Source organism: Mytilus galloprovincialis, chromosome 2, assembly GCF_965363235.1.
Source record: "Mytilus galloprovincialis chromosome 2, xbMytGall1.hap1.1, whole genome shotgun sequence".
NCBI classification, from domain to species: Eukaryota; Metazoa; Mollusca; class Bivalvia; order Mytilida; family Mytilidae; genus Mytilus; species Mytilus galloprovincialis.
Window position 1 is genome coordinate 56,964,691 of NC_134839.1, and position 17,583 is coordinate 56,982,273.

The 17,583-nt window shown below is 33.0% G+C and overlaps 1 protein-coding gene across 2 annotated transcripts in view; it reads right to left on the reverse strand.

Annotated features, from left to right (window-relative positions):
• Window positions 1–17,583, reverse strand: part of LOC143063919 (uncharacterized) — a 75,665-nt gene that overhangs the window by 46,190 nt on the left and 11,892 nt on the right. For both annotated transcript variants that reach the window (XM_076236369.1, XM_076236368.1), the window contains 8 exons: window positions 17,186–17,446; window positions 15,069–15,248; window positions 13,794–14,183; window positions 7,306–7,506; window positions 6,134–6,205; window positions 4,068–4,238; window positions 3,688–3,769; window positions 2,791–3,008 (listed from right to left, as the gene is read on the reverse strand). In XM_076236369.1, coding sequence (XP_076092484.1) covers window positions 2,791–3,008; window positions 3,688–3,769; window positions 4,068–4,238; window positions 6,134–6,205; window positions 7,306–7,506; window positions 13,794–14,183; window positions 15,069–15,248; window positions 17,186–17,396 — 1,525 coding nt within the window. In that variant the 5' untranslated portion in view covers window positions 17,397–17,446. The remainder of the gene's footprint in view (window positions 1–2,790; window positions 3,009–3,687; window positions 3,770–4,067; window positions 4,239–6,133; window positions 6,206–7,305; window positions 7,507–13,793; window positions 14,184–15,068; window positions 15,249–17,185; window positions 17,447–17,583) is intronic.

Below are 17,583 nucleotides of genomic sequence, written 5' to 3' on the forward strand. Positions count from 1 at the left end.
TTAATTCTAGACCTCCAAAGGTTAAAATTCTGCCTGAATGGAACTTAGAATTATTATTACTGGCTCTTGAGAAGAAACCATTTGAGCCTATGCAAGAAGTTGATTTAAAGCATGTAACTTTAAAAACAGTGTTTTTAGTTGCCTTAACTACATTCAGAAGATGTAGTGATTTGCAAAGTCTCCGTATTAATGACAAGTCAATGAGAGTTCAGAGTAAGGGTATTACTTTTGTAGCAAGATAGACAAAAACATTTTGGAGAAAAATTATTTGTTCCCAGTTTTCCAGAGAAAACATTAATAGATCCAAAAAGAGCTCTTTCAGTTTATTTGGATAAAACTAAGAATTTTCGGGGAAAGTTGAGTGAATCAGAAAGAATTAAGCTTTTTCTGGGAATAAATGAACCGCACAAACCGGTATCAACAGCAACTATTTCAAGTTGGATTGTACAGGCTATTAGAATAGCTTATAATGATGACAATATGAAAGTAAATGCACATTCCACACGTGCTATAGCTTCAAGTTGGGCTTTGTACAAGGGAGCTTCTTTGAAATTAATTCTAGATTCTGCCGACTGGGCAGTTGAATCAACATTCCCAAAGTTTTATTTGCGAGATTTTGATGCCACTAAAGTTTTAGAATAGGATATAAGCATACAAATTCATTTATTTGTATGATATTTTATTTGTATTTGCAGTATAACATGTAGCTGTATATAGATGTAATTATAGTGGGTTTTTTGTTATGGTGGTAGTATTTTATCCTGTTGGAAAGATATTTGTTTGTGGATTTTTTCTTGGAAATTCATCCACCACCGTTGAATGAATTCAACACTGCTTTGAAATCAGTGAGTATTCTAATTTAATAAATGTCATTTTTCACTGGTAGGTATAATGAATATTATTAAAAATGGAACAATTTGTTCCCAAGTTGAGATTTTTAATAATAGAGTTATACCTACCAGTGAAGGGGCCACCACCATCCCCTAGATGAATTTTGAGATACATGTATTAGTAGATTAAAGGAACATGACAAAAATCAAAACTGATGAGAATACCTGTATTTACCTGTATTGGGGTGTATTACACAGGTAAGGTGATCGGACACCCTAGGGATGTTTTTATTTCTAGATCACCTAGATGTTTGCGATGAGAACTAGTTAACGCGAATTATATTCTAATTTAATAAATGTCATTTTTCACTGGTAGGTATAACTCTATTATTAAAAATCTCAACTTGGGAACAAATTGTTCCATTTTCAAGTTGATTGGACTTCAACTTCATCAATAAACAGCTGCGCCATGAGCACATGATACGCCCTACGTCTTATGTAGAAGTCTTATGCAATAATCATAAATAGTTTATGAGAAAGTTTTAAGCAATAACCATATATTGTTTTAGAGAAACGGCGGGACATGTGAAACCCCCCCACCCTGTTTTTTTTTACAAAAACTAAATATTACCAAAATAAAATTTTGAATCAAAACCAAAAAGTATACAGATCTTTAGATTAATATATCAAAGAAGTGTGTAAAGTTTTAAGTAATAATCATAACTTATTTTTGAGATACGGCGCGACATGAAAAAACCCTCCCCTGTTTTACAAAATACTCAATAACTCAAAAATAAAATTTTGAATAATCACCAAAAAGTATACAGATCTTTAGATTAATAGAACAAAGAAGTGTGTAAAGTTTTAAGCAATAATCATAAATCGTTTTTGAGATACGGCACAACATGGAAAAAAAACCCTCCCCCTTTTTTACAAAATACTCAATAACTCAAAAATGAAATTTTGAATCATCACCAAAAAGTATACAGATATTGAGATTAATATAACAAAGACATGTGTAAAGTTTTAAGCAATAATCATAAATAGTTTTTGAGATATGGCGCGACATGTAAAAAAACCCTCCCCCTTTTTTACAAAATACTCAATAACTCAAAAATGAAATTTTGAATCATCACCAAAAAGTATAGATATTGAGATTAATATAACTAAGAAGTGTTTAAAGTTTTAAGTCATAATCAAGAATCGTTTTTGAGATACAGTGCGACATGTGAAAAAAACACACCCCTGTTTTAGTTATAAAGTGCCGTAACTCAAAAAGTTTAAATCTTATTTTCACCAAAAAGTATACAGATCATTTGACCATCATAAGAAACAACTATATTAAGTTTCATGAAATTTGGATAAGTCGTTCTCAAGTTACGGTGCGATATGTTTACGCCGGACAGACGGTACGACAGACAGACGGACACCGAACATCTGTATACCATAATACGTCCCGTCAAAATTTTGACGGGCGTATAAAAACTACCTTGACCAAAAACTTTAACCTGAAGAGGGACGAACAGACAGAGGAACAAACAGACGAACGCACAGACCAGAAAACATAATGCCCCTCTACTATCATAGAATGGGGGATAAAAATAATAACAAATGAGATTGTTACATAAAATTATATTCCTTTCAATGAAAGAGTAACTAAAGTCATGTAAAATTCACATAAATTATTTTTGCTTGTAAGAAAATAGAGTTGTCTCCCATTTGCTACTATCTGTCATAACATACTATCTGAATGAAATTATATGTGAGGTATACACTAATGAGACAGTAACCCAACTACATAATGTATGACACACCTTTAAGGGATAAATAATAATGGTCCAAGGGGTTTAAAAGTTAAGAGTGTGGAAACGATTCGTGACTGACAGACAAGCTGATATCATATGTCTTCCACAAATAAATAATCAGGACCCTAAATAGGTACAATGCAGTGATCACTTACTTGTTGTAACTTTATATTCTAAGGCATAAAATCTTGTGAGTTTGGAACCTGTTGTATACTGTATTGTAGCACGATCTACTGGATCACCAATGGTCAGTTTGTATGTTTTGGTTGGGCAGTAGTTTGTTTGATAGTTGAGTGCAGTAGTTGAGCTGGCAGCAGGAACCAAGGTTGAAGAACATGAATCATACGCAATAATATTTGCACCATTATCAAACCTGTTAACAGTATGGATAAATAAATTAGAGCATATGAATAGCATTGAAAATTCTTTAATTATATTTTAGAAAAATCCCAATACTACAGTTCTCAAAATTAAGGAATATCAAAGGAGAAAATATTGCCAAAACAGGCCACTTGAATTTGAAAACCATCCAGTATTGTAAACCTATAAAATAACATTAACCAGATTGATGGAAGGTCCAGTTCATTTGTTAGATATATATATACAAGACATTAAATTGTCATTTAACAATAGGGTAACAATATATTTGATTAGGTCATCCTTGTTTGTTTGAAGTTTTCCAACATTGTCTTGGCCTCGGTTGCCAATTGGTCTAAGTTAGTTCAATTATTGTAATCACTAGCCAGTCGACATTGCCATGCATGTTGTGAGTTGAACACCACTTGTGCAAATGCACTCGACTCCAATCATATTTGATTCATACCAATGTCATTGGTTTTCACCTGCCACTCCAGTTTCCTCTACGAAAAAAACCTGACTGCCCCGAAATAGAACAACAGTGTTGAAAGTGGAATTTAGCACCGATCAATCAAATGAACAAAACATTGTCTTTGGTAAAAAAAATACATAAAAACTATGAATATGTTTCTTTGAAAGATCTTTGCAGTAATATCAAGTTTTATTCAACATGACTTTTATAAATGTAGATTTACCATCCAATACTGTCACCTGCAGCAATCGTCATCTTATCTGCTTCATCAAGTACAACTGTTTTCATGCTGTTCAAATCTCCACCTGTTGGAATATAATTTTTATCATTTTCAGATATTTTTATACAATGTCAATAAATAGCAATTGTTGTTTTGATATATGCAATATAGTAAAAGTTTTTACAAAAGATTTGATAGGAAATGATATGGAGTTCAAAATCAATTCCCAACAAGGATGTGTCCATAGTACAGAGATGCAGCACTCAAGCTATCATTTTCTATGTTCAGTGGACCATGAAATTGATGTCAAAACTCTAAATTAGAAAGATCACATCATAGGGAGCATGTGTACAAAGTTTTTTTCCCCCTATTCCTATACTTACTAGTCACTGTGACAGAGTAAGTTGCAGCAATTCTCTTGTAATCAATATCTTCTGTAAGTCTAAATACCACAAATTTCACAGTACCAGCATTTTTAGGATAGAATCGAAATGATGCTATTCTTCCACAACATCTAACTATGTCTATATCACTCTCAAGCAGGACAGCATTTCCTGAAACACAGAAACATATTGAACGACATTTAAGGTGGTACCCAACACTTTCAGTAAAATTAATTTGGCTCGTTTAATTTTCATAAAATTTTGACAATGTATTTACTTTGACCCTTTAACAAAAATATAAAAATTTCAAACATTTTGAACCAACAGTTTTGTCAGAAAAATTACACTGGTTATATAGCAGTTTGACAAACACCAACTTTGATCAGTGAGAAGCTTAATATTCCCTTTACAACATAATGTAATTAAAACGTTTAGCTGACTTTACAGAGTTATCTCCCTGTAGTGTTAGGTACCAACTTAATGACATGACAAGAACAAATTATGTTATTCTTTTTTATTAAAAGATGTAAGAAGAAATATGGGAGAAACTAATTTATATTATAATTACAACTGGACAATAACACAAAAACAAATTGTAACAAATAGGTCAGTATTAAAACTTCCCTAAAATTTATACATATAAAAGTACGAATATCACAAAATTAGAAAAAATGCCATGTCTGTAAAAGCTTCGCCTTCACATTTTTGTGTGAAACACAGACTCTTAAATGAAATTTTGGAAATTTATAAAATCAAAATAAAACTTTCTTCCAACAATCATTATTATGTGTTAAAATTTCAGCCTAATTGATTAATTGAATTTTGAACTATCTTGCAAAGTAGTGTTAAACAACACGTTCTGTCTTAGACACACATAGAATAAAAATCGGTACATGAAAAACACTTCATATTCAGATCAATATGTTTAATAATACTATAACTTATTGGTTCACCTTTTTAGCTCACCTGGCCCAAAGGGCCAGGTGAGCTTTTCCCATCACTTGGCATCCGGCGTCCAGCGTTGTCGTCCGTCGTCGTCGTCCGTCGTCGTTAACTTTTACAAAAACCTTCTCCTCTGAAACTACTGGGCCAAATTTAACCAAACTTGGCCACAATCATCATTGTGGGTATCTAGTTTAAAAAATGTGTGGCGTGACCCGGTCAGGCCCAAGACCACAATTAATGACCCCGCTTTTTGTTGTCCACGAATATAGTTTCTTTTAATTAGAGTGTATTTTTCCTTATTTTTTTTTTCTTTCCCTTCCTCACTCATTTCTTCATTTTTTGGGGTGGAAATGAAAGAAGAGATGTGAAATAAATTTTTGGATGTTGTATTTAAACTGATTTTGATATGGAATGAGTGATTAGGCCAAGTGCAAAAAGGTAATATTTACAGTTTTCGGAACATCTCTTGACTTGTCAATAGGGGTATGGATGTGTATTGGCAAAATTTGTAAAAGTGATTGGTTCAATCTTTCTGAATTTTAGATATCTATTTGGACTAGGACTATACATTACACACACAAAATATTTGACAAAAGTGCATGGCGCAATTTTTTTAATGATGCAAAACGTTATAAAGAACTGATAGAGGAATTAATTGTGGTCTGTGGCCCGGTCAACCAACCAAGATGGCCGCTATGGCTATAAATAGAACATAGGGGTAAAATGCAGTTTTTGGCTTATAACTCAAAAACCAAAACATTAAGAGCAAATCTGACACGGGTAAAATAATATATTAGGTCAAGATCTATCTGCCCTGAAAGTTTCAGACAAATCGGACAACCTGTTGTTGGGTTGCTACCCCTAAATTGGTAATTTTGAGGAAATTTTACTGTTTTTGGTTATTATCTTTAATATTATTATAGATAGAGATAAACTGTAAACAGCAATAATGTTCAGCAAAGTAAGATTTACAAATAAGTCAACATGACCAAAATTTTCAGTTGATTTTTTTTTCTGAGACAAGTGCTTTTGACCATCCACAAGAACTTGTGGTCCTTCGATGTTCAGTACTTCAGTACTTTGATTGATTTTTGTTATCATGTCTTATTGTCTATACATACCTGATGACGTATCTCTATTGTACGTCATGGAGTCTATACTGGTGTACTTGTGTGTAGTTCCAGTATCACAGTCTACAAAATACATTGTTTTAAATATTGCTGATGAATTCATGGGTTTCATTTCAATGTTAAATAAAAAAAATCAAAGAAATTACAGTGACTTGACTTTTCATGTTGCTATCCACCAATTGCAACTCATTCAAAATTTTGACCAAACTGCAATTTGTTTTATTAAACCAAATTGCAATTTGTTTTATTAAACCAAATTGTTCAACTGGTCAGAATATTGAACAAATTGTTCAGTCAAAATGTGAAAGTGCAAGGTGATAGAATGAAACATACTTACAATCCTATAATACTTTATCTCCACTTTAATGATAAGGTGACAAAATCAGTCTATCGGTTTGTATCAGAGTTCACGAAATCTTTTTTTCCCTGGTGGTTCTTGAAGAAAAACTATCAATTTTATTGAAAAATACTAAAATTGTGTCAGTCCTATGCAAAATTTTGGTGGAAAAATTCTAAGGACTAACACTTTTCGCGAACTCTGTTGTATAGTTATATTATAGTCATTTCCATGCTGAAGGAACTGTTATTATTTTGAATTGCTATAAAAATGTCCATAGACTGATTTAGTCACAACATCATAAAAGTGGAATTAAAGTCTTATAGGATTGTAAGTATGTTTTATTTTATCACCTTACACTTGCATTGCTTGGCTGTGGTTTTCTACAGCAGTTGGTTGGCTCAAATTTTTGACCAGTTGAACAATTTTATTTTTTAAAACAAATTGCAATTTGGTCAGAATTTTGAAAGAGTTGTAATTGGTGGAGAGCAACACTGACAGTCAAGTCACTGTAATAATAAACAATTTCTATTTTCTAATGAATCAACATGTTTCTGTTTTGGTATCTTAAAAAATGTCAGGCATTTTGATAAATTATTTATATGGGTTTACCCGGTTAAAAAAATCTAAGACTTGTACAGTATACCAGTTTAACCTGAGCAATTATGGTTTCCACACCTGATTAGTTTTAAAAACAGCTTTTACAAGAAATATAAAAAAAATATTTTATCACAGTGGTATGAAAATTTGTTTGGCAAATAGGTTTTCTAAATGAATAAATCTTATATCAACTTTGAATTTCTTGACAATTTATTCAGATACATACAAGCACAATAGGGTACAGAGCCTGCCAGTAAACATTCTCTGGTCTCTGATGTCTGTACTTCTGAATAACTTTGTCCACAAACATTAGTATAACCATCACTTGTTGTATGTGCATTTTCACAGGATCTGGTTCTAGTCTGGGTCCCTCTACCACAGGATACAGTACATCCATTCCACTCACTCCATAATGTCCACTGAGGAACTAAAAATTAAAAATATTAAATGTTGTGTTTATTTGCGGAACAGGGTAGCTTTTGAAGACAAACACAAGCAGATTTTTTGTAAAAGTTATTAGAATACATGTATTCTTTACATAAGTATACCCTTAAATTACCATAACTCATGTTTGTTAAATAATCATGATTTTAGAAAAATAAAGAATGTGTCCCCAGTACACGGATGCCCCATCCGCACTATCATTTTCTATGTTCAGTGGACCGTGAAAATGGGGTAAAAATCTCTAATTTGGCTTAACAATTAGAAAGATCATATCATAGGGAACATATGTACTAAGTTTCAAGTTGATTGAACTTCAACTTCATCAAAAACTACCTGTAGCTGGACAGACGAAGTGACGAACGGACGAACAAACGGACAGATGCACAGACCAGAAAACATAATGCCTATAAATGGGGCATAAAAAGTGTGGAAAACTAACTTGCCAGACTGACGGTTGGACAGACAGACAGACAGAGTACATACTTAAGTTCCCATGACTTTGTCGTTAATGGACTAAAAAGTATTTGGCCCCTTATTCATAAACTACCATAATCCCAAAAATCAATACCAAGCTTTTGTGGTATTGAACTTTCTGATAAAATTTCATAAAGATCTGTTCACTTAAACTTAAGTTATTGTCCAGAAACCAAATGTGTCTTTGGTGGACGTTGTCGAAGCTGCCAAGAAGGCTAACGATGACGACATGATACCATTATATGAATGCAAAAAGATTTATGCTGTCATAACTTTTTAAAAGTTCCTAAGTGTAACAAATATAATATAACTTAAATACTGTTGACACAAAACTATGTCTCTCCTTTATGGAATTTGAAAGTTATAAAAACTAGAGGCTCTAAAGAGCCTGTGTCGCTCACCTTGGTCTATGTGCATATTAAACAAAGGACACAAATGTATTCATGACAAAATTGTATTTTGGTAATGGTGATGTGTTTGAAGTTCTTACTTTACTGAACATTCTTGCTTCTTACAATTATATCTATAATGAACTTTGCCCATTAGTAACAGAGAAAAATATTTGGTAAAAACTTACATAAATTTACCAAATTAATGAAAATTGTTAAAAATTGACTATAAAGGGCAATAACTCCTTAAGGGGTCAATTGACCATTTAGGTCATGTTGACTTATTGTAGATCTTACTTTGATGAACATTATCACTGTTTACAGTTTATCGCTATCTATAATAGTAATAAAGATAATAACCAAAAACAGCAAAATTTCTTTAAAAATTACCAATTGGAGGGCAGCAACCCAACAACCGGTTGTCCAATTCATTTGAATATTTCAGGGCAGATATATATTGACTTGATTAACAATTTAACTCCTTGTCAGATTTCCTCTAAATGATTTGGTTTCAGAGTTATAAGCAAAAAACTACATTTTACCCCTGTTCTATTTTTAGCCGTGGTGGCCATCTTGGTTGGATGGCCAGGTCATCAGACACATTTTTCAAACAAGGTACCTCAAAGATGATTGTGGCCAAGTTTGAATTAATTTGGCCCAGTAGTTTCAGAGGAGAAGATTTTTGTAAAAGATAACTAAGATTTACGAAAAATGGTTAAAAATTGCCTATAAAGGGCAATAACTCCTAAAGGGGTCAACTGACCATTTCGGTCATGTTGACTTATTTGTAAATCTTACTTTGATGAACATTATTGCTGTTTATAGTTTATCTCTATCTATAATAATATTCAAGATAATAACCAAAAACAGCAAAATTTCCTCAAAATTACCAATTCAGGGGCAGCAACCCAACAACGGGTTGACCGATTCATCTGAAAATTTCAGGGCAGATAGATCTTGACCTGATAAACATTTTGACCCCCCATGTCAGATTTCCTCTGAATGTTTTGGTTTTTGAGTTATAAGGCAAAAACTGCATTTTACCCCTATGTTCTATTTTTAGCCGTGGCGGCCATCTTGGTTGGTTGACCGGGTCACGCCACACATTTTTTAAACTAGATACCCCAAAGATGATTGTGGCCAACTTTGGATTAATTTGGCCCATTAGTTTCAGAGGAGAAGATTTTTGTAAAAGATTACTTAGATTTATGAAAAATGGTTAAAAATTGACTATAAAGGGCAATAACTCCTTAAGGGGTCAACTGACCATTTCGGTCATGTTGACTTATTTGTAAATCTAACTTTGCTGAACATTATTGCTGTTACAGTTTATCTTTATCTATAATAATATTAAAGATAATAACCAACAAGAATGTGTCCAAAGTACACAGATGCCCCACTCGCATTATCATTTTCCATGTTCAATGGACCGTGAAATTGGGTAAAAAATTTAATTTGGCCTTAAAAGTAAAAAGATCAACTAATAAGGAACATGTGTACTAAGTTTCAAGTTGATTGGACTTTAACTTCATCAAAAACTACCTTGACCTAAAACTTTAACCTGAAACTCACACTTTTAATTTTTATGTTCAGTGGACCATGAAAATAGGGTCAAAAGTCTAATTTGGTTAAAAAATATGAAAGATCATATCATAAGAAACATGTGTACTAAGTTTCAAGTTCATTGGACTTCAGCTTCATCAAAAACTACCTTGACCAAAAACTTTAACCTGAAACTCATACTTTTAATTTCTATGTTCAGTGGACCATAAAAAAAATGGTGTCAAAAGTAAAATTTTGTTTTAAAATAAGAAAGATCATATCATAAGGAACATGTGTACTAAGTTTCAAGTTGATTTGACTTCAGCTTCATCAAAAACTACCTTGACCAAAAACTTTAACCTGAAACTGACACTTTTAATTTCTACGTTCAGTGGACCATGAAAATGGTGTGAAAAGTCTAATTTTGTTTTAAAATAAGAAAGATCATATCATAAGGAACATGTGTACTAAGTTTCAAGTTGATTGGACTTCAGCTTCATCAAAAACTACCTTGACCAAAAACTTTAACTTGAAGTGGGACGAACGGACAGACGCACAGACGGACGCACAGACAGACACACAGACGAATGGAGGCACAGACCAGAAAACATAATGCCCCTCTACTATCGTAGGTGGGGCATAAAAACAGCAAAATTTCCTCAAAATTAACAATTCAGGGGCAGCAACCTCACAACGGGTTGACCGATTCATCTGAAAATTTAAGGGCAGATAGATCTTGACCTGATAAACATTTTTACCCCACAATTTAACTCCTTGTCAGATTTCCTCTAAATGCTTTGGTTTTTGAGTTATTAGCCAAAAACTGCATTTTACCCCTATGTTCTATTTTTAGCCATGGCGGCCATCTTGGTTGGTTGACCGGGTCACGCCACACATTTTTTAAACTAGATACCCCAAAAATGATTGTGGCCAAGTTTTGATTAATTTGGCCCAGTAGTTTCCGAGGAGAAGATTTTTGTAAAAGATTTCTTACATTTATGAACTAGAGGCTCTAAAGAGCCTGTGTCGCTCACCTTGGTATATGTGAATATTAAACAAAGGAAGCAGATGGATTCATGACAAAATTGTGTTTAGGTGATGGTGATGTGTTTGTACATCTTACTTTACTGAACATTCTTGCTCCTTACAATTATCTCTATCTATAATGATCTTGGCCCAGTAGTTTCAGTGGAAAATGTTAGAAAAAATTTACAAATTTTATGAAAATTGTTAAAAATTGACTATAAAGGACAATAACTTCTTAGGGGGTCAACTGACCATTTTTGTCATGCGTGACTTATCTTTAGGTCTTACTTTGCTGTACATTATTGCTGTTTACAGTTTATCTCTATCTATAATAATATTTCAAGATAATAACAAAAAACGTCAAAATTTTCTTAAAATTACCAATTATGGGGCAGCAACCCAACAACCGGTTGTCGGATCCATCTGAAAATTTGAGGGCTGATAGATCTTGACATGATAAACAATTTCACTCCGTCAGATTTGCTCTAAATGCTTTGATTTTTGAGTTATAAGCCAAAAACTGCATTTTACCCCTATGTCCTATATTTAGCCGTGGCAGCCATCTTGGTTGGATGGCCGGGTCACCGGACACATTTTTTAAACTACATACCACAAAGATGATTGTGGCCAAGTTTGGATTAATTTAGCCCAGTAGTTTCAGAGGAGAAGATTTTTGTAAAAGATTACTAAAATTTACGAAAAATGGTTAAAAATTGACTATAAAGGGCAATAACTCCTTAAGGGGTCAACTGACCATTTCAGTCATGTTGACTTATTTGTAAATCTTACTTTGCTGAACATTATTGCTGTTTACAGTTTATCTCTATCTATAATAACATTCAAGATAATAACCAAAAACAGCAAAATTTCCATAAAATTACAAATTCAGGGGCAGCAACCCATCAACTGGTTGTCCGATTCATCTGAAAATTTCTGGGCAGATAGATCTTGACCTGATAAACAATTTTACCCCATATCAGATTTGCTCTAAATGCTTTGGTTTTTGAGTTATAAGCCAAAAACTGCATTTTACCCCTATGTTCTTTTTTTAGCCATGGCGGCCATCTTGGTTGGTTGGCGGGGTCACCGGACACATTTTTTAAACTAGATACCCCAATGATGATTATGGCCAAGTTTGATTAAATTTGGCTTAGTAGTTTCAGAGGAGAAGATTTTTGTAAAAGTTAACGACAACGGACGCAGGACGACGACGGACGACGGACGCAGGACGCAAAGTGATGGGAAAAGCTCACTTGGCCCTTCGGGCCAGGTGAGCTAAAAATGGTTAAAAATTGACTATAAAGGGCAACAACTCCTAAAGGGGTCAACTGACCATTTCGGTCATGTTGACTTATTTGTAAATCTAACTTTGCCGAACATTATTGCTGTTTACAGTTTATCTCTATCTATAATAATATTCAAGATAATAACCAAAAACAGCAAAATTTCCTCAAAATTACCAATTCAGGGGCAGCAACCCAACAACGGGTTGACCGATTCATCTGAAAATTTCAGGGCAGATAGATCTTGACCTGATAAACAATTTTACTCCATGTCAGATTTGCTCAAAATGCTTTGGTTTCAGAGATATGAGCCAAAATCTACATTTTACACCTATGTTCTATTTTTAGCCGTGGCGGCCATCTTGGTTGGTTGGCCGGGTCACGCCACACATTTTTAAAACTAGATACCCAAATGATGATTTTGGTCAAGTTTGGTTAAATTTGGCCCAGTAGTTACAGAGGAGAAGATTTTTGTAAAAGTTAACGACGACGGATGACGACGATGACGCCGGACGCCAAGTGATAAGAAAAGCTCACTTGGCCCTGTGGGCCAGGTGAGCTAAAAAGTGGAAATTGAAATGGCAATATTTTAACATGTAAAATTCACAAAACATTCAAAGACATGAACTATAATTGATGGTACAGGATCAAATAACCCATGTGTAAACGAGAATTAACAATGCTAATACAAACTCAAACATGTCAGCCATTTTAAATTCAATGTACCAACGAGGAGGGAGTGGGGCTGTATATTATCCATGGAAATGTTACTTGAAAATGCAAATAAAACAGCACATCCAATTTCATTGAATTGTCTCTAGTGGTTATACTGACTTTATATTAAACTTAATTTACATATTAATGATGAAAAGTTAGTCTAATCTATAGAAAATTGAAACTGATCAGTTATATTTATGCTGTTGTGCATAGGTTTTAACAAGAATGTGTTCCAAGTACACAGATGCCCCATCCCCACTATAATTTTCTATGTTCAGTGGACCATGAAAATGGGATAAAATCTCTAATTTGGCATTAAAATTAGAAAGATCATATCATAGGGAATATAATTACTAAGTTTCAAGTTGATTGGACTACAACTTCATTAAAAACTACCTAAACCAAAAACTTTAACCTGAAGCGTGCCGGATGTACGGATGCACGAATGAACAGACAAACGGAGACAAAGACTAGAAAACTTAATGCCCATAAATGGGGCATAAAAATTTCAATGCATTTGACTCTAACATTAATTTGACCCCAATTCATAAGGAAATATATTCAATTAAATGTATCAGCACCAAAAACTTCCAACTTGTATGTTTTGAAAGCATCACGGTAATGTGATGGTATATTTCTTGAATGTGATGCTATCTAAATTAATTTTGTATAGGTTGTGTTATGGATGTGATGCTATAATTTTTAGAAACAAGATGGTATTTCAAATTTCCCTGTTTACCAAGATGATATATGAAATATCTGTGGAGAACAATGCTTTCCATTAAACATTTATTGCAAACATATTATTATACTATTCCATAACATAAGACTATACATACTTGTACATGTGTATCCATAGTTCAATATACCACAAATTCGTCTGTACCTTGCTTTATATGAGACCGATCTATAAGCAGTGTAGTGAGTACACCCAAGTTTAAAGCCTAAAACATTAAACCAGCAACTTTCTGCTGTGTATGATTGAGAGTGATATGCAGTGTCGTAATAGTCGGTGTAGCAGGATTGTAGACTGTCATCCACCTTAACAGAGCAGTAATAATGATTATTACAGCTACTTCCAATAGTCCCAGCAACATTATGGGATACATCTATGTAGTCCCAGCTACACCCATCCCTCCAGGTTGCTGATGTGATAGCAATCTTCCCTTTGGTGTTGTGATTATAACAAGTTGGTTGAAAATAGTTATTTCTGCAAACACTCCCAGAGTCTGTAATAAAATTGAATTATTGACAAAATTAGATATGGAGGTGTTAATTCATTGGTGAAATAAAAATTCTGAAAAGATGAGAAAACTTATCAATAAACAAATGAAATGCTATCCTAGTTAGCAAGATATAAGTCCAAAAAATCCAAACAAATTGGTAAAAATTTACATTAAAGGACAATAACTCAATATAAGTCCACTGTCTAATTACATCCATGTTAACTTATTTCTAGATTTTCTGCTAGTGATTCATTTTACTATAAAGTTTCTCTATCTATAATAGTTTTTCAAGTTAGAAAACCACAGTAAAGTTGTGAAAGTGCAAGGTGATAAAAATAAAGCATACATACAATTCTATAAGATTTCAATTACACTTCCATGATATTATGAGAAATCAATGGAACAATTTCTATACACATATTATTTTTACAATGTCTGAACATGTACATGTAGTAGTAATAAAATTTGTTTGCTAAAATTTCTGACCAGGTGACCAATTAAAGAGAAAAGTTTGATAAAATTTTCATTTAAGGACAATAGCTCCTATAGCTACAAGGGGATGTCTGATAGTTTTAATGTAAATGGACAGAAGGTAGACTTCCAAATTCTCAAATTCTGCCACTGTCAAATTGTCTGTCTTAAATGGTTTTCAAAATAACATACAAAACTTGTGTTATACCCCTATGCCCATCATGTTGGTTGTCAATTCAGACAGTGTCATTTGACACCAGTTTTAAACTAGATACCCATGTTGATTGTAACTGATTGATTTCTTATTTTTCAAGCTTATTTTATCATGTTTAAAAATATATTCTTTAAAATTTATTTCATCAAAAGTTTAACAAATTTATTTCATCAAAAGTTTATCAAGTTGTAAAACTCATTTACGTGGACATGTTCCTGTGTTACATCTTTGGGTCTGATAATCCCTTTCATTCATACAAGCTTGATTCTTGCTGTAGTAGTTTGGTGGAGGATTAGTACAAGTCCGTGTCCTAGTCTGGTATCCACCACCACAAGTTCTAGAACAGCCACCATAAGAGCTCCAAGAGGTCCAGCCTCCATCTCCTGTATAAATATAATAAACAAATAAAAATTGAGAAAACAAATAAGTAAGGAATAAAACTTAATTTTTAAAGCAAAAATAAATCAATAAATTTCATATTTCATTTCATCATACACTATAAAATCCAAACTGATATTCCAGTAGGAAAAAAACTACATGATAAATAAGATTCTACATGTACATATACATCATGTTATTCTTATTATTTCTAAATTGTTTGAACTAAACAGCCTATTAAGTTTTACCAGTTTGATCCCAATTGCCCCAGTAGATTCCAGAATATTTTTTTTAAGAGTTAAATTTAGAAGGCAGAATCAATATGCGCCAATTGCAGTTTTGAAAAGGTATTAGTTGCACCATTCTCTTTTATTTTGATGGTATTAATTGCGCCACATTTACCTGTAACTATTTTTTACCTATATCATACATATACTATAATCAACCTTTCCACTTGAGATTTAACTGAACACTCATCAAAGGAGTATGTTCGATGAGGTCCTAAAATGGCCCCCTTTTTTAGCGTAAATTTCAAATTCGAATTTATTGACCAATATCATGATAAATTATATCTAATACATTGACTAGCTAGGATATAAGCCATTTTGTTGTAAATTTTACGTTTCTGCGTTTTATTATGACGTCACAAGATGTACTCATATTGATTTTTCACGAAAAAATCAATGAAAATGGGTAAATTTCCATAGATTATTGGACAGGAAACATAGAGCGCATACGTCGACAACAAAGATCTTTTAAAATAATGTTTGTGAAGACATTTCACATGTTTTCTTTGAATATTAAGCTTGTCGACGCCTGCGCTCTATGTTTCCTGGTCCTTTATTTGGTTGAAATCCAGCTGATTTTGTCAAATTTCACCAAAATCCCTTATCTTGATCTTTTTGGGATGTAAAAATCAACGTGTTAGAATTGAACTTTGACAAAAATAGTTTCAATTTAACTTTCTCACATGTCTTTAAGGCAATTTCAAACAATTATTGTCTTCTAACTATGAACCTTATAATTGGGGCCAAATATGGCCCTTACCGAACTTACTCCTTTAAGAAAACTCACCAAAAAATTAAATGTTTAGTAATAGAATAGTAGGTAGAGGAAAATACAAAATTTAGGTCTTACGAAAGATTAAAAGAAAAATGGAATCGACATTTGTAAATTGTTACACCATTTCTTTGGATTAGCGTTCCTTAAACCAGAAGATATGGGAGATAGCTTTGCAGAAGATTTTATTCCTAATATGCCAAGTGATACAAAAGAAGAAAAAAATTGCTGATTACGTGTAATCAACATAAATAGAGGATACTGCATTGTTTCCTCCTCCAGTATGGACATAAGTTCCTTCAAATTCAAGAAGAACAAATAACGGGAGGGAAGTCAATCATTTAGTTGTTACATATAAATAAAAATAAATAAAATTGGCGCTATTTGATGATTATTTTATTGGCGCAAATGATACCTTAAGTTTTGAAAATTAGGTGGCACAAAAGAAGTATTGGCACAATTAAGTTGTGGCGCAAATGAGTTACTTTTTGGCACAAAAAGATATCGCCCAATTTAGGACGACAGAGAACAAATGTCAAATGTCAGATGGCATTAGCATTGTCCTTTTGGGCCAGGTGAGGTAAAAACGAATATTGATTTACTTGGCTGATAGTCTTATCATATAAAAAATGGGGAATGTGTTCATTATAAGAACAGTTAAAGTGATGCCACCGAAATTCAAACTTGATCTGTGTTTTGTGGTAATAAGCATTGTGTCAAGTATCATAACATTTGATTGAGGCAAACTCAAGTTAGACATGTTAGAGAACAGCTACAGCAGGGGCATAAAAATTGTAAATCATCTAAAATTGATGTCAGTAAAACTTTCAAAATTATCTTTAATAATTAATTGATATATATTATAAATATTTTGCTAACTTACGGACACAGTGGTAGCGTATGTATAATCCAGCATCTCCACCAGTCCCACAAGAACTTCCAACATTTTCATTGGTAATTAAAAAGGAAAAAGTAGTCTCATTATCACATAAGTTCTTCACACCATATATGTCATAATGTTGACAATCCTCAAATGTATATCGGACTTCATCCACCACAATGTATGGATTGATGTATCCAACATATTCTTGCATACAATCCAATGTAGCTACAGTTCCCTCTTTTCCAGTAACAAAGTAGTAATCTGCAAGAAGTTCAAAAAATCAAATGCTTTATAATTGGCCACTGATTATTGATATTTCACCATGGGGTAATACAATTTTCATAAATTAAGTACAGTAATGAGAGGGGTAAAACTTCTGAAAATATCAGGCCAAAACA